Below are 24838 nucleotides of genomic sequence, written 5' to 3'. Positions count from 1 at the left end.
GAGCTCCCTCACAGCCAGCACCCAACCCACTGCTCCATTCTCTATCATGACTCCCACTGGGAAAGGCTGGGAGCTCCTCTACCACAAGTGCTCCTGCACCATTCCCTGCAATGGCCCCAGCAGCTGAGAGCTCACCAACAACTAATCATTACACACCAGTTTTCATAATGGCCTTCTGGGAGGGGCCAGTATTGGAGTGGCATTGGGCTCTCCCACAGCCGGTGGCCCCTGCTGGGAAGGGTTGGAACTTTGTACTTGATACTTTGTACATTGTTACAGGGCTCCTCCAACAGCCTGTGCTCCTGCTCTATCCTCTATTAAAAGCGGGGTCTGAGATAGCTACATATTCAGAAACGGCCCTTTGACTGGATTGAAGAGGCTAGGACTGAGTTACCCATACTACAACCGGCAGCATTGTGGCTGGTAACACTGGAGTTTTCGCACCTTGTACAAGTCCACATATTTGGGATGTGGGAAGTGAAAGAGCGATATAAAGACTTTAACACACTCGCTTTTCAGCCCGTCTCGGTACAAGTGATCAGCGATCATCCGGGCCACAAAGTTTTTCCCAGTGCCAGACCAGCCATGGAACGATAGAGCCAGAGCCTTCTCCGGCCGTGTGGTCTCCAGAAAGCCTTGCATTGCTCTCAGAATGACGTCCTTTGCCAAGTGCTGCCCATGTAGCCTCCTGCTCAAGTCCAACTCTAACCCTGCAGAATGAAAGGAAACACTGATCTTACACCCAAACCTGCCTGCTATCACTTATGGGTAGGAACAAGCAGGGAGGACGTTTGGCAGCAATTTTGTTCTGAGTTGAGCCCATCAGAGCATGAGGCATTCTGCCTTGCGTTGCTGGAAGGTATGCCTATTCAAGGGGTCTCTGTGCAGTGGTATTACAGATGCAGAGCTAGATTGGAAAGCAGCATTTTGAGTGATCTGATCACAGTAGTGGAAATCAGGATTCTTGGGCTCTATTCACAGCTTTGCCATGGACCCAGGCAAGCCACTTATCCTCTCTTTTCCCCCCTCTGGAAAACGGGGATAATATTTACCCATTTCACAGGGTATTTAGTTCATTAACATTTGCAAAAAGGAACTAAGATCCCCAGATGGAAGCCCCTAGAGAAGGACAAAGTATCAATCAATGACTGTTTGCATTGATTACCGAAGTCCCAGACCCAGTCACACCTTAGGACATTTTCACATGGACTGCATACAGGGCTCAGTATCTACCCTCTAGGTCAGGACCGGGAGAAGGGGATGGGGCTTAGCAGCCCCCTCTGAGCAAGTTCTTCTTCCCCCTTCCACGTGCTCTGGGTGTGCAGGAGACTACAGGCAGGAATAGGCAGGGTCTCTGCTCTGGAAAGCACTCTGCATAGTGATGCTAAGATTTTGTCATGGGGTAAAGGAGGATCTGTGTGTCATGGAATAGAAAATGGTCTGAAATGGAACTGTCTAAACTCACGGAACATTGAGGCAAATTCAGCACCTGGCTAAGAACTGCTACTTCTCTTTAACTTCTTTATGACCAAAAATTTGATTTAAGAATTAAAAAAACCTCACAGAGGTTTGCCCCTAGTTCTAGGAACTGGGAATTAGAGATTTCACTCCAGCTGATAGGGAAACATGCACACACATTCTGTCTCTTTGGTACTTCTCTGGCCTCCATTCCCACTGCATCTGAGCACCTCATAATCTTTAATGTATTTAAGGCCAGGCGATACTGACATCCCCATTATACAGATGGAAAACTGAGGCACAGAGACTTGCCCAAGGTTACACAGGGAGTCGTAGCAGAGCAGGGAACTGAACCTGGCTCTCCTAAGTCCCAGACTAGCACCTTAAACTCTGGACCATCCTCTATCTCAAGGTCTTTACCTGTGATGTTGTTGGCTATTCTGCAGTCTCCTGTCTCGCAGCACTTTCCAAAGCTGCAGTACCAGCTAGAAAGGATCTCCAGATAATCCTGACCCACCAGAGGCAAGCTCCAACCTAGGAAAGAGGCAGCAGTGAGAAAGGAAATTGTATGGCAGGCTGTCTGCCTCCTGAGGATAAACCTTGCCCTATCAGCCTTTAATTCCCCACAGACCCATGCTAGAGCTCCTATCAACTTAGCAGCAGCACAATGTCCATAACCACAGCACAACAGTGGGGGGGAGGGGGGGGGCGGACTGATGTAGGTAGACAGGCAGTCACTCAAATGGTGCGCGCGCACACACACACACACACACACATACATCTGGGAGGGACACTCGGTCAAAATGGCCACCCCCATCACACCCCTATGCTAGGGATTTAGGCAGGGAAATCGTTAATCCTGCTGGAGAGGGGACACCACCCCTCCCCAAGGGATGCCTCTTGGCTTGGATGCAACCGTCTAAGATCCCATACAAATGAATCCAACTTAGCAGCCTGGCTCAGCAGTGTCTGCTTACTGCAGGGCGTCCCCACTCTGGTTGTGCTGAGGGGTACAGAAGACAGCAATGAAAACTCACATGTGACTGACAGCTAAGGAATTAAACAGGAAACACACACAAAAGAAGCCTGTCCCTATATATCTTACATGCACAGCTACCTGGAGACACGGGCATTTGCACAACAGATCACTGCACCTCTTATTAACTGTAGGAACATAAAAAGACCCTGGCCCAGATCCTCAGCTGCTGTAAGGGGGTGTGATGGGATGGGACTGATGCCAGCGGAGGGTCCGGGCACGTAGCTCCCCTGCAGCCCCTTCTCTCCCCCGGCATTGGCAGAGACATCCCGCTAGCCCAAAGATCCCCCCGCAGGCAGCTCCACCCCCGTGCGGCCCGGGGCAGGGCGAGGGGCCGTGCACTGAACGCCCCACGCGGCCTGCCCGATCTAGGGCAGGGAGACGAGGCAGCTCCTCACCCTGCGACTCCCGGCTGCCCTCTTCCTGCGGCTGCTCGCAGCCCTCCCGCCACAGCCGGCAGGCCAGGTACCGCCAGTACTGCCCAGAGAGGTCGCTCATGGCCCCGCCCGGCGGCAGCCCCGGCGCGGCGGCGCCCGGCTCCGCTTCCCGAGGCGCCCGGCTCCGCCCCGCAGCGCCGCACAGCAGAGGCCCGAGGCAGCAGAGCAGCAGCGGGAGCCCAGCCCAGCGCGCCATGGCCGGAGGGAGGCGGCGAGCCGGACTCCCCCAGCCCCGGTCACTGCCCGGGCGCGCCCACGCTGAGCTCACTTCCCGCCCCCGGCCATGCGAGCTGCCGGGGGACGGGCCGGGGACGGGGCGGGGCCAGCTCGCCCACGCGGCCGAGGGGAGCTCGGGGGCCTTGCACGGGCCGCCCCAGGGAGCGCCCCAGCGGGGACCCGCCGCCACGCGCTTCCGCCAGGCCTCCAGCCGCTGCCGGTCCGCAGCCAGCGCGGCTCGGCCGATTGCACAGGAGCGATCGCATAAGCACCGCGCGGCCACCTGCTCTGCAGCCCCGTGCAAGCCGCACTCACAGCCCGCTGGCCCGGGCCCCTGCTGCAGACCCCGGGGCAGCGCCGCCGGGCTTCCACCTCTCCGCGCGGGAGGGGAAGGGCGGCTGGGTAGCCCAAGAGACGGCCAGCCAGCTGGGACAGTGCGGGCCGCGGGAGGTATCCCCCGTCGTGCTTCCCTGCTGCTCGGGCTAGCATTGGTTTCCTGCGGGGTGGGGTGAAAAGCTGCCCCCTTTCACCACAGTGGGGTTCCCAGGGCAACACTAGCTCTAAGACAGACGAGTCCAATTTACCCGGCCCGTAGCGCCCCTGCCCAGAAGAGATGCTCTGCAGTCTTAGCGCTTACTCCTCTGGGCATTCTGGTGGTTTGCAATAAGATCCTGAGGCTTTAACAGCTGCTTTACAGAATTATAGGGCCAGATCCCGGCAGCAGCTGGGAACATGAATTTTGGGAGGAGGAGGCCCCTTACCTTTATTCTTTCCTAGCTGCATCTGTCCCAACACATTCTAGAGCAGTGGTATACAATATAATAGACAGCCCACACAACACACCCAATCTTAGCTGGTCCAAGTAGAAGGAGCCCCCATCAAGTAAACCCTCTCCCTGAAGGCTAGCCTGGCCTGTGCTTTTACAGAAAGGAGATTCTAGGATTGCAAATAAAGCAAGACTTTAATATTGGAGAAAAGCAAGGCGTAGTTAGGAATGCAGCCTGGAGACTGAGTCGGTGAATAGCAGCCAATCATTTATAAATCCAAATGCTGCCTGACACAGCTAGCCAAGTGAGAAGTGAGAGACTAGCACCTATATTTAGTGAGGGCCAGGAGAGGACAAGTTCAAGTTCACTTGTTATATTCCAGTCCTTCCCATCATCCACTCCTGCCCCTCCATAGCTTAAAGCCTGAGATGGAATGAATTTTAAGCATATCCAATTGCTCATGGAAAAGTGCAACAGTCAGTTTTTAAATAAGCTTGGCAATTCATTCATTTCAGATGGTTATACACCAGATCAATTCCAAAGCGAAAAAGCCATCCAGTTGAATACAAGGCCATCTAGAGGTTGATACAAATATTACGAACTGTGGTGACAATCTACAGGTATTGTCCTGGGGGTTGGAAAGAAAAACTTCCCCTGTTATACAGGAGATCAGCCTAAAGAAATAAAATTGTCCCTTTGGGCTTTAAAAATCTATGAAACCTTAACACTTCTAACCCTCTGCCTAAAATGATAAGCACTGATTTAAAGCTAACCTACCTATGATTTAGGGCGTTTCTACACACAAAGTTGAACTAGTTTAACTAAAATAGGTTTTAAAACATGTTGGTTTGGTTACACTAGTTCAAAAACCCTGTGTGGACACATTTTAAACTTGGTTTATATCAACTTAATTGGAGTCAGTTCCTTACCAAATTGAGTTAAATCAATATAAGCCATTTTAAAACTAATTTAAGTGTCTGCCTCAACTCAACTACATCAGTTTTAAAAACACCCTTAATTAAACTAGTGTAACTGTGTGTCTAGACAAAACCTTAGATTGAGAAACATCTGCATGAGAGGGAAGGAACTCACCAAAAATAACAAACATTCCCAGGACACAGTTTTCAGATTCTAAAGAAAAAGAAAGTCTGCAAATGCAAATTCTGGGGGAAAGAAATAAAACGGTTAACTGACCATCAATACACTGGTTCCATGGTACCTGGGCAGATCTGATAGGTCACCAGCTCAGGGCATCACAGCAGAATCCAGGCTGCTGCAGAGGGATTGCATTTCACAGGAGCTAAAAGGAAAACAGAAGAATGAGTGCTTTCCAGCAACCTGCTGACTGTGTGCCTATTAACCAGGCTAAGAGATGGACCAATATGCTAAATACTGGACAGTACACTCTGGTTTATCTGGCCTGGGGGACATCCAAAACTGTCAGATAACCAGGTGTTCCAGATAAACAGAAGGGCTGTTCTGAGCTACAGTTTCACTGCATGTACCCTATGTTAATCACCTGCTAATAGCTTCTCAAGTAGCCTCCATGTGCCAATGGCTTTCTACTTTTAATGCTTAATACTTTAATAATTTTTGGTATTTTAATAAACAAAGGGTGTTTTACTCTTTAATAAAGTTATAGTTACAGTGGTTTTAAGTACAATTTTAGTGTCAATTCTATTTGCAGGGCTTAAACCAAGTTTGTCTTTTTTTTTTTTTTTAAAATAAAACAATGCTGTTAAAATAGCACTAAAATACAATGAACAGAGAGGGACTTGGCCTAGATGTGATCTTACTTCATTTAATCAACAAGAGGTGGGGGGGGGGGGGGAGAGTGGTCGTTCTCAAGGGCGGAGTCTATGAAACTGGTGGGAAAAGAATAGACAACCCCTTGAGAAGAACACATAAGGAATTATTGCTTTTTCTGCATTTCTTGGACTGAACTTCAATAATCCACTGTAATCTTCACTAGTTCTTTTGGGGGGGAGGAGTGGCAGGGGGAGTTTAAAGGATAGATGGCTGCAGGAGTCTAAACCAGGGGTTCTCAACCAGGGGTACACATACCCCTGGGGGTACACAGAAATCTTCCAGAGGGTACCTCTACTCATCTCAATATTTGCCTAGTTTTGCAAGAGGCTACATAAAAAGCACTAGCGAAGTCAACACAAATTAAAATTTCATACAAAGACTTGTTTATATTGCTCTATATACTATACACTGAAATCTAAGTACAGTATTTATATTCCAAATTATTTATTTTATAATTATATGGTAAAAACGAGAAAGTCAGCGATTGTTCAGTAATAGTGGGCTGTGACACTTTGTATTTTTACATCTGATTTTGTAAGTAAGTAGTTTTAAAATGGGGTGAAATGTGGGCTACCCAAGACATATGAGACACCTGAAAGGGGTATAGTAGTCTGGAAAGGTTGAGAGCCACTAACCTAAACAATTGAGGGGGGCGGGACTGGTCAGCAATTTGGAGATTTTCATCTGTAGATGGTTATTCACATGTAGTCCTGACAAATAACTGAGGCCTGGTCTATACTTAAAAAGTTAGATCAACATGGCTATGAAAAATTCAGACCCTTGACCCCTATAGTTAAGCCAACCTAACCCCTAGTGTAGATGTGGCTAGTCTGATGGAAGAAACCTAGCTCCCACCATCTGGGGAAGTGGATTACCTACATCGATGGAAAACCCCTTTCTGTTGCTGTAGGAAGGGTCTACACTTTGTTGCCACAGCAGCATAACTGCAGCACTGTAGCTGTGCTACTGTAGTGCCGTAGCATAGACATGGCCTGAGGATGATAAGCACCTGATTGACAATTGAACTCTCAGTTCAAGCCTACTAGACAGATGTCTCCCCATCAGGAAAAAAAAAAACAGCACCACCAAAAAGTCTGGCTATATCTGGCTTTGGTACAACTTGTATTTCCTTTAATTTATCAGACATACAAGATGGTCTTCTTCAGGTCTGTAAGCTGAAAAGCTGGTCTCTCTCTCACCAACAAAAGTTGGTCCAATAAAAGATATTCCCTCACCCACCTTGTCTGTCTAATAGCCTGGGACCAATATGGCCACACCACCACTGCATACACTTAATTTATCAACAGCCAGATGGATACAGCTACACAGCAGCAACACAACAAAAAAACTGAAGAAGCAGTTTTCAAAACAGCCTAAAAACTTTTTTGATTTAAGCTTTGCCAAATATTGAAAAATGGAAAAATTTGAGAAAAGTTTTTACAAAAGAAGTTTAAAGGAAAGGTTATATTTCAATGTAAGGTTTTAATTAGAAAAATCCCTAACAGCTCTTGTAATTTCTGTGAGTTGCTGAACTGGTGAAAAGCAGCAAGGGTCCTTTCTTTCCCGGGGGGGGGGGGGGGGGGTGAGGGGGGAGAGAAACAGGCACCTAAAACAGTGGAGATGGATATAAACGGATACTGTTGTTACACGATGCAAAGGAGCAGAAAGAAGTGGGTGTAAAGTTCAAAGTTGTGAAAATCGGCAGCAGAGTCTGAGTTTGTGTTGGTGCATTTTAGTTTATCGAAAGCAAGCGTCCTTGTTTGCATGCTGACATGGATGTGGCATCACAGGCCAAGTCAAAGGTCCCAAATGCAACCCAGGGTCAACAACTACATTGCATTTGAGAGGGTTCTGATAGGTGCCTGACTCCAGGAATCCCACTGCTGTGGTCCCTGTAGATCTCACAAGTAGAACATGCTTCCTGTGCATTTCCCTCCAGATCTCCATATAACTCTCAAACATTTAGAATTGTGCATGTCACACTTGTACCTTTGAAAAACTTGATACTGTGGGGTAATCCAGGAAGCTAACTAACGATCTGGCCACACTAAGTCCGAGCCTTTGGGAGACAAGGGACTTTCCTGCCTCTCTCTCTACTTCCTCTCTGAGAAGGGCTTCCAGCCACAATAGGAGTTGCGAGCCAGCCATAAATAGCTGCCAATTTAACACGTGTCGCTGACTGCTGTGTGTACTGGTCTACTTATCCAACACAGAACAATTGCTCCTCTCCTGGTGCAGACCCTTGGGGTGCATTTTCTAATGCCAAAACATTTGCATTCGGGAGACCACTTGAACACAGTGCATTCCTTTGATGAGTCCATTGCAGATCCATTTTCTTGGTCATGCCTCTCCTAACCTGAACAGCTATTTTGCAAACACATTCCACCTGGCCCCTCTCTTGAAAATGCACTGCCAGCAGCCACTATTGAAGAAACTACCACCAAATATAGTAGCACAACACTGAAAGTTTAAGCCACTGTGTGTTGGGAAACCAGAGCAAGAGAGACTTAAAACAATCCATCAATGTTTTATTAAAATTTTTATTCACATAATGCTTCTTTATGCAGAGTCTGACCCTGGGGAACACAAATAGAAAGTCAGGATTGAATCTGTTTTCTCTTCTTACTAACAACCTTCATTTGTGCAGCTGCTCCCCGGGGCAATCCTCTGGCAGCTCCAAGACAGGTGTTTGTTTCCAGCTCCAGCTGCCACAGCAAATAAGTTATCATCTTAATAAATTATTATTTTTTGATTGAAGTTTGTTTGGCAAGACACACTCCAGTTCATTACATGCCGAAAGAAGAGCAAATTAGAGTGTTTCCTCCACCCTGTTTGCCGACTCAGGCAGGAGATAAACAACAGTAGGCTAATGAAGCTCGACTTAATTAGTTCTTGATTTCTGCACCGTGACTATTAATACCCCCAGAATGATTATCTTTGTAACACCTGGGGCCAATCACGTACCGCATGTGCATCTTTAGACTGTGACAACTGGAATAAGAGGGCATCATGAAAATCTCAATGACAACGCCTAGCATCTCTTACAAATGAGGGATGCCAATTTTTAAAGGTACAAGACAGACCCCACTGGCATAAGGATGTAATTTTTATTTCTACTTTGGGGAAGCCTAGCTTTAGGTAAGAAACGACACAGTGTTTCTCTCTGTTACCCTCATGTCCAGCCCGGAGCAGGCTCTTCCAAACACCTTCACAGGTAACATGTCATAACATCCCTGTATTTCCTGCTTCCACCCTCCTCCAAAGTTGCCTATTCACCCCTTTTCCATTTATTGTTAACCAAGATGCAGTGCTTTAATTCTCTGACAGTCACAGTGTGGGAAAGCAGGCTAGTAAATCTCAACTCACTGCAAGCTCTGGAAGCCAGAGAGAAAGCAAACTGAAAGCTCTTTACACCAATTTCATTTCATGGCAAGATCATAATTTTAAACAAAAACCCACCACCAAATGCAAATGAGCAACTGTAAATAAAATCCCAAACATATTTGACTCTTCCCGCACCATCAAATGTCATGGCTTATGCTTCAAAACAGAGGGGAAGAAGAGACTTGTGAGATCATGCATGCCACACCATTATTCTTCTCTCCTCCTTGAATAAGTTATCTTCAGTTTCATAGTAAATATTTAATGCCAATGCACACCAACAAAGCTTAATTCTGCTACCCTCACTCATTCCAAGTAGTACCTTACTCCACAAGTAGCCCCACTGAAATCAGTAAGACCACCACAGAATAAGGTACTACTTGGGATGAATGAGGGTGGCAGAAGAGGGCTCTCAAAGATGGAGAAAGGAGCCAACACTCCCCAGGCACACTCACAATAAGCTAGTTCATGCTGAAGCATTTCTGCTCTGATGGAAGCCAGAAGGAACAATTCACACATAGTAGGAAAGAACTCACTGACCAAATGAAGTTTGCCTTTGAAGAGCGAATTCAGTGCTTGTGAAACTGGACTGATAGGCACTAGTTTAAAGTCAGGTATACTGCCAACAAGGATTATACAAAATTCTCTCTCAGCTGTCAATGCACTTCAGTCCTTTCCTGTAGCACCTGCTACTATTCCAGTCCTAAGGCTACCTGTGTAGCAGGTTTGTGACATGGATGATGGCCCAGAGGGGAACTAGAACAAGACCAGACTCTTTCACTTATGCTCTAATCATGATGTAAGCCCAGCTGCCGTGAGGTGATAAGTGTCATCAGGCATTAGCCTATTATTAACAGCCTCTACAGTTCCTCAGGACAGGTTGTGTAACACCAATTGCATTTTCAAGGTAATCTCCTCCACTTATACCTGCTAGATTGGCTATGGCAGCAGGTGCATCAGATAGAACACTGAGTTACTTTTTATTTCCATTCTACCTTGTTGCATTTCAGAAGGATAAACACCTTCAACAGAAAGGACAATCTCCAACTGCCAGCTACACCATGGCAGAGCCAAAGAGATTCTTAAACCTGCAATTAGAACAGATTTAAACAAAGAAATAAACTTAAATCGTAGGAGGCCAGGGAAAGCACAGAAATGGAAATCAACTTGCTGCACTTTGTCTTATATCATCTAAAGTAGTGCATACAAACGCATTCCCTCAACCCTGCTATTTCTAGGAGGAAGCTTGAGTAAGATTATTCATCCTTTTGTGTACCATATTAGCTACACACATCAAACTGATGCAAGGCCAGTAGATGTGGGAGTGTACTGAAAAAATCCTCTTTTGTTTCTGGAGCCATGGATTTAAATAACCAATATATCATAAAGGATGAGTTTTGTGGCCTCAAGCTAGTCTGTAACAGTTTGAAATCTCTGCTAGAGGATGACACAGGACCAACAGAAGAGGAGAGCTACAAATCAAAATTGAGATACATTGACAAATGCACAGGAACATGTGCATAGCACTCCTCCTTCATACCTTCTTATAGACAGCACATATTTTTTATGAGCATCAAGTTTGCCATGAAAAAATGCCCCGCAAATTAATACAAGGTAGAATTCCAAGACAACCACCAGAGAATCAGTATATCACAGCATGAATTATAGGGGAGCAGCTGGGAAAAGGAAGGAGGTCAACGGAAGTTGCTCAGTTTAAGAGTTCCACCACAAAAGTCAATGTCTGGTCTTCTACAAAAACAACAGCACCGAGAACTATGATTGCCATTCAGAGTGGTGGGTAGTAAGCCCTTCAATGCCATAGGCAGAGCAGTCAATACTTTCTGTAATCCTCAGGCTCTTTGTTCACAGCTGTTGGCTATCTGTGTAGGTCAGCAAGAAGCCTGTTCCTCGTTTGTATTACATACTCTGTTCACCCCCATTTATAGGGCCTACTGTAAGAAAAATGATCTGGCTAAGTGGAATCTGCTCTGAGAACAGATATTATCCTGCTTCTCAGCTATAGTACAAAGATAATTTGGTTAATATGGACAGATTCATGGGGATATCTGCTCTGCTATATTCCCTATGTACAGAAAGTAGTGTTGGTCCATGTAGTAATTTCTTGGGGAACAGATATTAATCATCAGCTATTGGATGGATCTTAGTGCTGTAAAAAAAAGCTGGTCGTCATCTCCTCACCTTCCAATTGCATGGATGAATTTTCACTAGCACTTCAGTGATAACACTGAAGCATCATCACATATGAAGCAGATCCCTCTTCCCAGCATCTTATTAACGAGAAGACAGCTGAGCAGCAGACACACCATCTCCCACCCCATTGGTGTTCGCAAGGACATTCTACCCCAGCAGGGGGCACTAAGGGGCACTAAATTATTTTATTTACCACTTCCTCTTTTTTTAAAGGAGGCAATAAAATGCCTAACCAGCTCACAGCTGATTATATACAACTCTGAATTGGACTAAAACCTCACAAGAGCATATTAAGAGTGGGTGGCTGGGGAAAGAGAAAGGGGAGAGGACTGTAATGTTCCATCTCCATTGTCCCCTCTAGAACCAGCCCACATATTACTGTTGAATTCCACTCTCTTTTTCATTAACACCAGCAGTTGTGTTTTCCCAGTGCAATGTCCACTGCCAGCAATGGACACAACACGACGGCGAAGCTGCCACTGTGGCTCCAGGGCTGTCCAAGGGTTCCCAAACTCTCCACCTTCTCTAGCAGCTGTCAGCCAAAGATAAAGACCACCACCACCTTTTCCCCTGGCTCAGGAGCTTTTCCATTCATTTCCAGTCCATCCTGGGCATAGCCATTCAGAACCGATTGTGCTGTTTTTCTATCATTTGTTTTTAAAAAAAGGGAGTTTCATCTGTTTTCCATGAAAGTTACAAATGGGAGAGTGTCATCCTGTCTTCCACCAGTACAATGTCTGGACCAAACTGGTCTGTGCACTGTTTCACTGTAGCCAGGATGCTCAGGAGCCGCTGGTCCATGGCATCCAAGTGAGGGTCGGAGAGCACTGGTGAGATGGGGTCGTGAGACATGGCAGTCTTTAAGGCAGACTTCAGCACTCCATTCTTCAGGTAGTTCAGTCTGTTCCAGGTGGAAACTCGGATGCTGGAAAAGAAAGATGAGCACACATCATACTAGTGCACACAGGATTTCTAGTCTAAGGTCCCATCAACACTACCATACAGCTGCCCCATTGAGGAGTCCAGTTACAACACGGTTATGCCTACACAGATGGGAGCAAATTAGAACTGGGTCTCTCTCCCCTCCCAAATATATTGTAACTAATATAATCAAGACCTAAATGGTTGGTAGCAGGTGAAGGGAAAGTGATCTAATATGTTGCGATTCTTCTAAGAATTGCTCCATGAAAACTCCTGACAGCTGACAGGAAGAGCGGAGCTAGGACAATCTGAAGGCCTCCCGGAGCTGGAGAAGGGAACAGAGTGAGAGGTCTGTCTGCTAACCCAAAACAATGCTTGTAGGGAGCTCAGCATTACTTCCGTCAGAACTTCAATCAATCAATCAATCAGTCATGGATGAGAAAAGAGCCAGATGATTAACCTTCCCTACCAAATCAATGTACATAGCAATGTTCTTTCTACTTTGCCATTTAATCTTTTCACACTATCTCATTTGAACTGTTTTCTTCTGGGGAATCTCCAGGGAATCCTCCCATCAAAGTTGCCATGTTGTAGCAATTTGCCAGAGCTGATGTCCTGACTCAGGTAGTTCCCTTTGGCGTGCATCATTGTCACTGAGTGTTAGGGGAGGGTGGTGTCACCCATGTTACAGGGTACTCCCTATCCCCAGGGGAAGCTGTGAATTCTGCAGTCAAAATAATTGCAACAGATTTTAGCACATTCACATGGCTACCATAGAACATTCTGTTTACAGGCTTCCCTGCCTAGAGGTGTGAGCTGTCCATGGACCACGTGGGCTCAGTAAGAATGAAGACCAGAAGAGCAGGGAGCTGTTCAATCTTCTGCAAAGATGGAAGGGGAACTGCCTCTGGAAACCTCTCCTTTAGGACTGTGTTTGGAGGAACTTGAAGCAGAGGACACAGACTCCAAAGGAGCCACACAAAACAAGAAAAAGAAAACATTTAAAAAAATTACTAGGGAAAGCTAAGGAAATTTTTAATCATTTTTTTAAAGCATTTCTATTTACTTACTTCATGCTGCTGTTGAAATTTCAGTTTTCTGCAGACTTTAGTGTGCTACAGAAACCAGCGGTGTTACAAAAGAACGTAGGTCAAATGTGCCATAGTATATAGGGGGCTGTATTGGCTGTACTTGCAGTCTGAGGAGCTGAGCTTCCATACTCTGCAAAGCTCCTGGTTTCCAGAGACTCTGAAGAATTCAGGAGACAAACTGAACCCTTGAGGGGCAGCTCAAGGAACTCTCAATAGACCGGCCTATTTTAAAAAGTGAAGTGATTTTCATTTCTCCGTTTGCGTTGCCCTGATGTAGCACAGTCATGCAAACTACTGCACCGATTTCCTTTGTTTGTTTTTAGTTTGTTTGGGTTTTTTAAGTGCTCATGCAACATATAGCCTATTTGTTAACTGGACATGAAGAGCAGAGCCCACAAAAGCAAAGAAAGGCTTGTCCCCTCAGGTAAGCATGGGGCCACGGAACCCAGAAATCAACAGATTGCAGGAGACAAAAAAAGAAGAAAGCAGGATGGGGGTGCAAGTTGCAGGGACAAAATGAGGGATTCATAGTGGACAGTGAACAGAGAATCCCAGACAACGCCCTCTGCTCTAAGGAGTCAGTGGATACCCTGAAGAACGTGGATGCATGCACAGACAAAGGACAAGAAAAAGGCCTCACAGACAGAGAACACCCTTCCCTCTACACAGCACAATGACTAGCAGTTTTGAAGGCTCAAGTCCTCCATATAACACAAAGCAAGAACCGCACAGGTAGCAGCAGAGCCTTGCAATTGTACCACAGCCCTCAGAAGGGACATCAGGAATGAGGGTGGTTTAGTTGCCATGCCTATTCAATCCTTGGCTTCTGTCAGTGAGAGTTCCAATGGTGATGCAAACATCTGTCCAGCAGGAACTGGCCAGAGACCAGCTCATTTCAGAAAAGCCACTGAACAGCTGCAGATGGAAACTACTTGTCATTACGGACTAAAGGTAAATTTGAACCAGTGACTTAAAAGTGTTCTGTGTATAACTTGCATGTCTCCAGGCTGTCAGAGGGCATCATTGCTATGAATTTCAGTGTGCTCCTGATTTAGATTTGGCAATTGTGTACAAGAAAACTCAATGGCTTCTCCGTGACTTACTTACATGCAGCACTGATAAAGAGGAGCAAGGATGCTTCTCTCATCCAGGGAGGGGTTTCCAAAACTGAAAAACAAATTAGAAGCAGGTGAGCCAGCTGAACACTCAGCACCCTTTCTGACCTCAGCAGATTCTGTAAGGAATTTGAAATCAATAACCAAACAATTCCATGCTCCAACACCTCAAATCAGTTAAGCTAAAACATTCTCAGCCATGACCAATTAGACATACAACTCCCAACAGTTTCTGTTAATGTACCCAACAAACAGCAGCAGCAGCTTTAGCTTTTATAGCTCTTTACCCTGTCAAGACATCTCCAGGCACTTTAAAAACAAGCTGTGAAGAAATTTAGTGATGTAGCCCACACTGCTGAGCTAAGGGGGAAAACAATTGGGATATCAGTTTAGACAAAGAATGAGAGTATCAGCTCCCTGACATTTCTGGACAGGGAATGAATTGAGGAACAGCCATCTGGTACATACAGATCCCCAAGTTGGCCAACCTCGAGCTGAAGCCCAGGGATATAAAATGCTGATCAATTCCAACCCATCTAAACCTCACAATCACCCTTTCAGCTGGAAAAATGCCAAAAGGACTTCATAGTATATTTTAGACTCCACTTAAATAGATGCCAAATAAACTTGCACAAAAGTTATTTTTCAGTCACTTATAAATTTAATTTAACAATTTCTTCACAAACCTAACAGAAAGCCTGCTCTTTAACACAGGCCATTTACATGCAAAATCTGGAGCTGTTTTATTCATCTGAGTTGCTAAGCATAAAAAAGCCTTAAAACATCAGAGTATTTTTTCACACTCCAGTAACTCAAAAGACAGCTAAAGGGACTTTACTCAAAATGTCAGAAGAAATTCACTTCTGGGGCTGAGATGCCCCCAGAGGAAATTGTTTCAGAAGGGCATGGGCATGTGAACACAGGTAGTTCTAACGAAAGTCCGGACATAACCCATGACTATCACCATCGCTATCCAGTGACTAATATGTAACTCTCTCCCACTCTAATGCCAGGACATTTTAAAAAGCCACCATTTTTGTAGGATCCACCAAAAGCCATGTGAGAGCAGCAGCAATTAACTAATATTCCTAAAGCGGAATACATTCCTGCTGGCATCATGGAAGGACTCATTGAAGGGGCTGATGCATAAACACCAATGAAAATTAAATTGAGCCATGTTTATTTCCGACACATTAGAAATACTCACAATAAGAGAAAGGAGCAGGAGAACCCAATACTTAAAAGGGAAGAAAGGCCAAGAGTAACAAGTAGGAAATGGTATTTTCAAGGCTTCTAGGGTCTGTCTAGATGACAAAAAGGGTGCTTTAAAATCAAGTTAGCTACCAATCATGGTAGTTCGTTGGTAACTCAACCCCAAGGTTAAGTCTTCACTAGGTTAGGAAGTATTTTTAACCGGTGTTATCTAACATACTAAGACCATAGTGTAGCAAAGCGATTGAACAGTTGGAGCATCTCATTGGGGCTAAGAGCGGTGCTGCACAGTTTCATCCTTTAGTGGTCTCCGTTCACCTTGTGACTTATCCCTCCAGCTGGGTCACCTATGGTCTCACCCTTTTGAAATAAACCAGCATTTTCACCCAATAGTCCTGTGATAAATGAAGGAGGGTGTGGGGTAGCTCTCTTTTATGGACACCCAGCCAGCCAGTAGCTATAAAATCCCTCTTAATAGCTGTTCTCTAATTACTCTACCTGTAAATCAGGGGTGGCCAACCTGAGCTTGAGAAGGAGCCAGAGTAATAGGTCAGCAGTCCCCGCATCAGCTCCTCCTGCTCCCAGCACCTCCCGCCCACCAGAGCCTCCCTCTCCCTCCCCAAACCTCCTGATCAGCTGTTTCGTGATGTGCAGGAGGCTCTAGGGGGGAGGGAGAGGAGCGAGGGCACTGCAGACTCAGGGGAAGGGGTGGAGTGGCGGCAGGGCCTGTGGCAGAGCCAGGAGTTGAGCAGTGAGCACCCCCCGGCCCACTGGAAAGTTGGTGCCTGTAGCTCCAGCCCCGGAGTCGGTGCCTATACAAGGAGCCGCATATTAACTTCTGAAGAGCCGCATGTGGCTCCGGAGCCACAGGTTGGCCACCCCGGCTGTAAAGGGTTAAAAAGTCTCACTGCTATGCATAGGTAAAAGGAAGTGAGTGGGCACCTGGCCAGAAGAGCCAATGGGAAGGCTAAAACTTTTTAAAAGTGAAACAAGACTCCCCCCTTTTGTCTGTTTGTGGTTGTTCTCCAGAGAGAGGTAGACAGGGCTGCAAATACGCTGTAAGAAGCTTGGGGCCAGGTATAGAATATTATCGGTATCATAACTAGAAACTACGCATTTGAAACCCCAGAGACGTAAGTAGATCAGGAAATGTCTAGGAAGATGCAATTAGGTTTCTCTCTTTTTATTTCTTTATGGCTTGTGGACTCTTCTGTGCTAGTGCTTTTGTTTTGCTTGTAACCTTTAAGCTGGACCTCAAGAAAGTTATTCTTGATGCTTAACCCTTGTAGTTTTTTATTTTTTAAATCTAGCAAATGCATAAGTTCCCAAATGTATTTTCTTTCTTTTTTTTTTTTTTTTTTAAGAACAGAATTGAATTTGTGTGTCTTAAGAGGTTTGTGCACATGTTCTTTAATTAGCTGGTTGCAACAGCTGACTTCCTTCCTTCCCCCCAACCCCCCTTCCTCAGCTCTTCCCCAGGCAGGAGTAGTGGCGGTGTGTGAAAGGGTTTGAGGGTACCCCACAGGAAGGAATTCCCAAGTGCACCTTCCTGGGTTCTCAAAGGGGTTTTGCACTTGGGTGGTGGCAGCATCTACCAATCCAAGGTCAGAAAAAAGCTGTAACCTTAGAAGTTTAATACAAGCCCAGAGTGGCCAGTATTAATTTTTAGAGTCCTTGCAGGCCCCCACCTCTGCGGTCGAAGTGCCAGAGTGGGGAATCAGCCTTAACAAGTCCCTACCAGCTACCACTTAAAAACAAAACAACAAACTTTTAATCCCAGTGAAGACAAACCCCAAATGTAGAGTTTCACACCTTTAAAACAAAAGGGAAGTTTTGGTTACATAACCCCCTAACACAATTTTAAAAGTGTTAAAACAGTCTACTCTAAGGCCTGGTCTACACTATGAGGTGAGGTCGAATTTAGCTGCGTTAGGTCGATTTTATAATGAATGCGTCAACACAACCAACCCCATTCCGCCGACCTAAAGGACTCTTAAAATCGACGGCTGTACTCCTCCTCAACGAAGGGAGTAGCGCTAAAATCGACCTTCCTGGGTCCAATTTGGGGTACTGCAGACATAGTGCTGTGCAATTCAATGGTATTGGCCTCCGGGAGCTATCCCAGAGTGCTCCAATGTGACCCCTCTGGACAGCACTTTCAACTCCGATGCACTAGCCAGGTACACAGGAAAAGCACCGGGAACTTTTTAATTTAATTTCCTGTTTGGTCAGTGTAGCGAGCTCAGCAGAACAGGTGACCATGCAGTCCCAGAATTGCAAACGAGCTCCAGCATGGAGCAAACAGGAGACATTGGATCTGATTGCTGTATGGGGAGAAGAATCTGTGCAGGCAGAACTCCGATTCAGCAGAAGAAATGATGATATATATGCCAAAATTGCATAGGGCATGGTGGACAGAGGCTACACCAGGGACACACAGCAGTGCCGTGTGAAAGTTAAGGACCTCAGGCAAGCCTACCAAAAGACAAAGGAGGCAAACGGTTGCTCTAGGTCACAGCCCCAGACATGCCGCTTCTATGATCAGCTGCATGCCATTCTATGGGGGGACCCTATCAGTAGCCCACCACTCTCCGTGGACATCTGCAAGGTGGCAGCCTCACGCAGCACGGATGAGGATTTTGTGGATGAGAAAGGAGGAGGAGGAGGAGAATGTGCAGCAGGCAACCGGAGAATCTGTTCTCCCTGGCAGCCAGGACCTTTTCCCCACCCTGGAGCCAATACCCTCCCAGGGTGTATTGTTCCTGGACCCTGAAGGCGGAGAAGGCACCTCTGGTGAGCGCACATTTGTAACTACTCTATAGGGGTGAAAATAAATTGTTTTTAAGGTTTGATTTGCCCTGAACAATTGGGAGGCATTCGCGGCCAGTACAGCTACTGGAAAAGTCTGTTAACGTGTCTGCGGATGGAGCGGGAATCCTCCAGGTACATCTCCATGAAGCTCTCCTGGAGACGCTCAAAGCCTCTGCAGAAGGTTTCTGGGGAGGGCTGCCTTATTTCATCCTCTATGGTAGGACACTTTACCACACCAAGCAAGTAGCAAGTGTCGGGAATCACTGCAGCACAAAGCATGGCAGTGCATGGTCCTGGGTTTTGGTCTTTAGCTTTCTGTGTCAGCCTCAGGAGAGTGATATCATTAATGGTCACCTGGTTGAAATAGGGGAATTTCTGTAAGGGACCAATAATCCCATCTGTTTGGTGATCCCCGGCACATTACACCCCAGTCATGCTGGGCTGTTTGATCCTGGCTAAAAGGGATCATCCTGGAGAATAGCAACCCGGGGTGGGAGGGAGAGAAGGGGTGTGCTGCACATCCACCCTAAAGCCGCAGCCCCTCCTTTTAAACAGCAACCGCAGCCCCTCCTTTTAAATGGCAAATCCAACAGGTATTAGTTGCTATTGTAAAGAATGCCACTGCAGTTTGAAACCATTCCCACATGTTATGAAGGTGGAAGAAGCCAACCCCACGTACCCTTTGACTTACCATGGCTGCCTGGAAACCAAATTCTGTTGCCCAGCCGTGTGTGATGTGTCACCATACTGGCAGGCGCTCAATATAAAAGGCAAAATGCGATCTTGTACCTGTGCTGTCTGCTGTGAATTGCTTGATTCACTGCGAAAGAGTCTCCCTTTTGTTCTCAGAAATGTATCTTCTTAAAATCTACTCCCCTTTTCCCCCCCTGCAGCTGCCAACATTTCTATGCTCCCCACATCAACTCCGTCCCTGAGGTTATCGCAGATTAGAAGGTGAAAAAAAATGCACTCGTGATGACATGTTTTCTGAACTCATGCAGTCCTTCTGCACTGATAGGGCATGGAAGCATTCAGTGACGGAGGCCAGGATAGCATACAGTGAGCGTGATCTGAACATGCAGGAGGAGATGCTGAGGCTAATGGGGGAGCAAACGGACATGAGCAGGCGTCTGGGGGAGCTGCAGGAAAGGCAACTAGAGTACAGAGCCCAGCTGCATCCATTGTGTAACCGCCTGCCCTCCCCGCCAAGTTCTATATCCTCCTCACCCAGATGCCCAAGAACGCGGGGGTAGGGGGGAAGGCCCTGGGCACCCTGCCACTCAACTCCAGGGGATGGCCCAAGCAACAGAAGGCTGTCATTCGAACAGCTTTGATTTGTAGCGTGGCTACAACAAGCAATGTGGCCTTGTCCTTCCCTCCTCCTCCACCCCACCCCATTATGAAACCCTTTGTACATCCGGGGTACCTTTTACTAATCAGTGTTGTCAGTGATCTCAAGGTTGGTTTTTTTTTTTTTTTTTAATAAAGAATGAATAGTTTCAGAACAATAGGGACGGGTTTGCATCAAGTACTTGCACCAAGTATATTCACCAGTATATTCAGGAAAGTATATTCACCAAAGGGGGCGGGTTTGCATCAAGGACAAACACACACAACTTTCACACCATAGCCTGGTCAGTCATGAAACTGTTTTTCAAAGCCTCTCTGATGTGCAACACCCTTGGTGTCCTCTTCTAATTGCCCTGGTGTCTGGCTGTTCAAAATTGTCTGCCACAGTGTGGTTAGTGGGGACATGCACGATCGACTGTATAAAATCGCTTACTAAAGATCGACTTCTATAAAAATCGACCTAATTTCGTAGTGTAGACATGCCCTAAGCCTATACGTATACTACAAGCTAGGAGTGTGATTCCCAGCCCACACAGACATACTTGTGCTAGCTCTCCCCTACGCTAGAACACTAAAAATAATTGTGTAGCCAAGGTAGCACAGACAGCAGCCGCATGGGCTAGCCATGCCAAGTATATATGCATGGAATTCAGGTGGTTTTGTACTTAGCACGCCCCATGCCACTGCTGCAGCTGCCCATGCTAGCTCAGCTCCACTATTATTTTTAGGACACTAGTCAGATGAGAGATAGCACAAGTATGTCTACGTGAGCTAGGAGTCACACCCCTAGCTCAAAGCATAGATGTAGCCTAAGTGCTAAAGGGTGTTTCCAATCATGTTAACTTGATTTTTAAAAAAGCACATTCTTTCATCCTGTAGATAGATCCTAAAATGAAGGTTTCAGAGTAACAGCCGTGTTAGTCTGTATTCGTAAAAAGAAGAACTCCCTACTATTCAAAAGCAATTAGTGCCCTTAAGGATCAGCTCTTCAATTGATCAGCTCTTCAATTCAATTGAAGTTTATGTTAAGGACATAAACTCCACTCACATAGCACCAGTAGAAATCAGTCACAATAGTTTACAAATTTCCATAATTGGAAAACATATCAGGAAAATTTATGTCCATACCAGGTCAGACCAACGATCCATCCAGCCCAGTACTCTGTCTTCCAACAGAAGCCAATACCAGATATTTCAAAAGGAAAGAACAGAACAGGACAATTCACAAGTGATCCATCCCGATGTCCAGTCCCGGCATCTGGCAGACAGAGGTGCAGGGACACCCAGAGCATGGGGCTGCATTCTGGACTATCTCAACTAATATTCATTGATGGAACCACCCTCCATGAACTTATCTAATTCTTTTTTTAAAACCTGTTACAGTTTCAGCCTTCAAAACATCCCCTGCAACGAGTTCCACAGGTTGACTGCATTGTGGGAAGAAGTACTTCCTTATGTTTGTTTTTTAATTTAATCAGGTGACGCCTGGTTCTTGTGTTATGTGAAGGGGTAAATAACACTTCCTAATTCATCACCTATCCCTTTCCTCATGGTTCCTAATACTGTTAGCTTTTTTGACTGCTCAGGCACATTGAGCTGATGTTTTCAGAGATCCATGACGACTCCAAGATCACTTTCTTGAGTGGTAACAGCTAAATTAGACCTCATCATTTTGTATGTATAGTCAGGATTACATTTTCTACTATGCATTATTTTATATTTATCTACATTGAATTTCATCTCCCATGTGTTGTCCTGTCACCCAGTTTTGAGAGATCTCTTTGTAACTCTTTGAAGCCTGTTTTGAACTGAACTATCTTGAGTAATTTTTATCATCTGCAAACTTTGCCACTTCAAAGTTTTCATAAATAATTTGGAAAAAGGGGTAAACAGTAAACAGCACCAGTCCCAGTACAGATCCCTGGGGGACCTCACCATTTCTCTCTCTCCATTCTGAAAACTGACCATTTATTCTTACTCTTTGTTTCCTGTCTTTTAACCAGTTACTGACCCATGAGAGGACTTTCCCTCTTATTCCATAACTGTTTGTTTTTCTTAAGCACCTTTGGTTAGGGACCTCATCAAAGGCTTTCTGAAAGTTCAAGTTCACTATATCTACTAGATCACCCTTGTCCACATGTTTGTTTACCCCTTCAAGAATTCTAATAGATCAGTGAGGCACAATTCCTCTTTACAAAAGCCATGTTGACTCTTCCCCAACAAATTGTGTTCATATATGTGTCTGATAATTCTGCTCTTTACTATAGTTTCAACCAATTTGCCTAGTACTGAATTTAGGCTGACCGGCCTGTAATTGCCAGGATCACCTCTAAAGCCTTTTTTAAAAATTGGCATCACATTAGCTATCCTCCAGTCATCTGGTACAGAAGCTGATTTAAATGATAGGTTACATATCACATTTAGTAGTTCTGCAATTTCATATTTGAGCTCCTTCAGGATTCTTGGGTGAATACCATCTGGTCCTGATGACTTATTATTGTTTAATTTATCAGTTTGTCCCAAAAACCTCCTCTATTGACACCACAATTTGGGACAGTTCCTTAGATGTGTCACCTAAAAAGAAGGGTTCAGGTGTGGATATCTCCCTCACATCCTCTGTAGTGAAGACTGTTGCAAAGAATTCATTTAACTTCTCTGTAATAACCTTGTCTTCCTTGAGTGATCCTTTAGCACCTTGATCATCCAGTGGCCCCAGTAACTGTTTGTCAGGCTTCCTGCTTCTGATGTACTTAAATTTTTTTGCTGTTAAGTTTGTGTGTCTTTTGCTAGTTGCTCTTTAAATTCTTTTTTGGCCTGCCTAATAATTATACTTTTACACTTAACTTGTCAGAGTCTATGCTTCTTTCTATTTTCCTCAGTAGGATTTGACTTCCAATTTTTAAAAGATTCCTTTTTGCCTCTAACCACCTCTTTTACTCTGTTTAGCCATGGTGGCTTTTTTTGGTCCTCTTACTATGATGTTTTTAAAACGTTTTCACACAGTTTGCAGGCATTTAACTCGTGACTGTTTGTATTAAATTCTGTTCAACTAGCTTCATCATTTTTTGTGTAGTTCCCCTTTCTGAAGTAAAATGCTACTGTGGTGGGCTTCTTTGGTATTTCCTCCCTCCCCGTCCTCACAAGCATGTTGAATTTAATTACATTTCAGTTGCTATTACCAAGCGGTTCAGCTATATTTACACCTCTTGGACCAGATCCTGTGCTCTACTTAGGACTAAATCAAGAATTGCCTCTTCCCTTGTGGGTTCCAGGACTAGCTGCTCCAAGAAGCAGCCATTAATGGCATCTAGAAACTTTATCTCTGCATCCCATCCTGAGGTGATATGTACCCAGTCGATGTGGGGATAATTGAAATAAACCATTATTACTGAGTTTTCTATTTTTTATAGCCTCTCTAAACTTTCTGCGCATTTCACAATCACCATCACCATCCTGGTCAGATGGTTGGTAGTATATTCCTACTGCTTTACTCTTATAATTCAAGCATGGAATTTCAATCCATGAAGATTCTATGGTACTGTTTGATTCATATATGATTTTTACTATTTTTGACTCTATGCTTTCTTTCACATATAGTGCCACTCCCGCACCAGCATGAACCTACTCTGTCATTCTTATATATTTTGTACCCTGGCATTATTGTGCCCCATTGATTATCACCAGCACAGTACAAATGCCAAGGTGTTTGAGAGCCCATATTATTTGAAAGGATTTGCCATGAGGAATATTGACAGAGTTTTAGCTTGAGCTATTGCAATGAATTACTATGGGAAAGGCAGAGTGGGGATATGGATAACTGCGTGCTGCCTTTCTCATTATCAAGTGGCCACCAGTACTAATATGCTTCCTACCTTTTGGCATTGTCCAGGAGGATGAGCATACTGGCCCCTTCATCATCCTGGAAGCTTTCATAGTGATGTCGGTCAGCATTCCCAATCAAATAATCAAAGATGGCAGTGTCAATGATATCAAGGAGGCGGGGGCCTGAGTCATAAGGTGAGGTCTTCTTCACAGCATCACAGTAGCTCTCGTCATACTCCCACCTGCAGGCAGACAAGGGGAATCAAAGCAATGTCAACCACGATGGCAATCTACTGCAACCCCCAGGCACTCCTAAGGACAGACTTGAGCACTTTGCAACAGTTTTAGACAAACATATCAGCTGATCTTTCAAGTTTTGTTTATAGTTGTCTTTTTACTCACTTATCAAAGACTTTTTATTCACTCATACAAGTGCAGTAGTGCAATCTCTTTATCCTGAAAGGGCAATTTACAAGATTTTTGTTTGTTTGTTATGTGACTGCACTCAAAAATAAACTCTATAAAACTTCAGAGCCTACAAGTTCACTCAGTGCTACTTCTTGTTCAGCCAATCACTTAGACAAAGAAGCTTGTTTACATTTATGGGAAATAATGCTGCCCGCTTCTTATTTACAATGTCACCTGAAAGTGAGAACAGATGTTCACATGGCACTTTTGTAGCAGGCATTACAAGATATTTACGTGTCAGATATGCTAAACATTTGCATGCCCTTTCATGCTTCAGCCACTATTCCAGAGGACATGCTTCCATGCTGATGACACTCATTAAAAAAATAAGGCATTAATTAAATTTGTGACTGAACTCCTTGGGGGGAGAATTGTATGTCTCCTGCTCTGTTTTTTATCCGCATTCTGCCATATATTTCATGTTATAGTAGTCTCAGATGATGACCTGTTCATTTTAACAACACTTTCACTGCAGATTTGACAAAATGCAAAGAAGGTACCAATGTGAGATTTCTAAAGATAGCTACAGCACTCGACCCAAGATTTAAGAATCTGAAGTGCCTTCCAAAATCCAATCAGGATGGGATGTGGAGCATGCTTTTAGAAGTCTTAAAAGAGCAACACTCCAATGTGGAAACTACAGAACCCAAACCACCAAAAAAGAAAATCAACCTTCTGCTGGTGGCATCTGACTCATGATGATGAAAATGAACATGCGTTGGTCTGCACTGTT

At 45.1% G+C, this 24838-nt stretch overlaps 2 protein-coding genes across 11 annotated transcripts in view; both read right to left on the bottom strand.

The window, feature by feature from the left end:
- TOR3A (torsin family 3 member A) overlaps positions 1–3222 on the bottom strand; it is a 35335-nt gene extending 32113 nt beyond the window's left edge. The window contains exons 1-3 of one of the 5 annotated variants that reach the window (XR_006283504.1): positions 2893–3210; positions 1879–1992; positions 445–710 (exon numbers count right to left, since the gene is read on the bottom strand). Coding sequence is in view for 4 of the 5 variants with exons in the window: in XM_043521581.1 (XP_043377516.1) it covers positions 445–710; positions 1879–1992; positions 2893–3127 (615 nt within the window). In the remaining variant the exon portion in view is untranslated. Of the gene's footprint in view, positions 1–444; positions 711–1878; positions 1993–2575; positions 2765–2892 lie in introns of those variants that run through there. The other 4 variants (XM_043521581.1, XM_027823582.3, XM_043521582.1 and 1 more) reach the window with 4 other exon arrangements.
- Positions 3223–8245: 5023 nt separating this feature from the next.
- The window catches only part of FAM20B (FAM20B glycosaminoglycan xylosylkinase), a 47690-nt gene continuing 31097 nt past the window's right edge, over positions 8246–24838 (bottom strand). For 3 of the 6 annotated variants that reach the window (XM_037907181.2, XM_037907180.2, XM_043521580.1), the window contains exons 6-8: positions 23688–23879; positions 14435–14494; positions 8246–12240 (exon numbers count right to left, since the gene is read on the bottom strand). In XM_037907181.2, the coding sequence (XP_037763109.1) occupies positions 12009–12240; positions 14435–14494; positions 23688–23879 (484 nt within the window). In that variant the 3' untranslated portion in view covers positions 8246–12008. Of the gene's footprint in view, positions 12241–13008; positions 13200–14430; positions 14495–23687; positions 23880–24838 lie in introns of all 6 variants that reach the window. The other 3 variants (XM_037907182.2, XM_037907183.2, XM_037907185.2) reach the window with 3 other exon arrangements.

The sequence above is a fragment of the Chelonia mydas genome, chromosome 8 (assembly GCF_015237465.2).
Source record: "Chelonia mydas isolate rCheMyd1 chromosome 8, rCheMyd1.pri.v2, whole genome shotgun sequence".
In the NCBI taxonomy this organism is placed as follows: Eukaryota; Metazoa; Chordata; order Testudines; family Cheloniidae; genus Chelonia; species Chelonia mydas.
The sequence above is the reverse complement of the archived record's forward strand: the minus strand, read 5'-3'. Positions and strand labels throughout refer to the sequence as shown.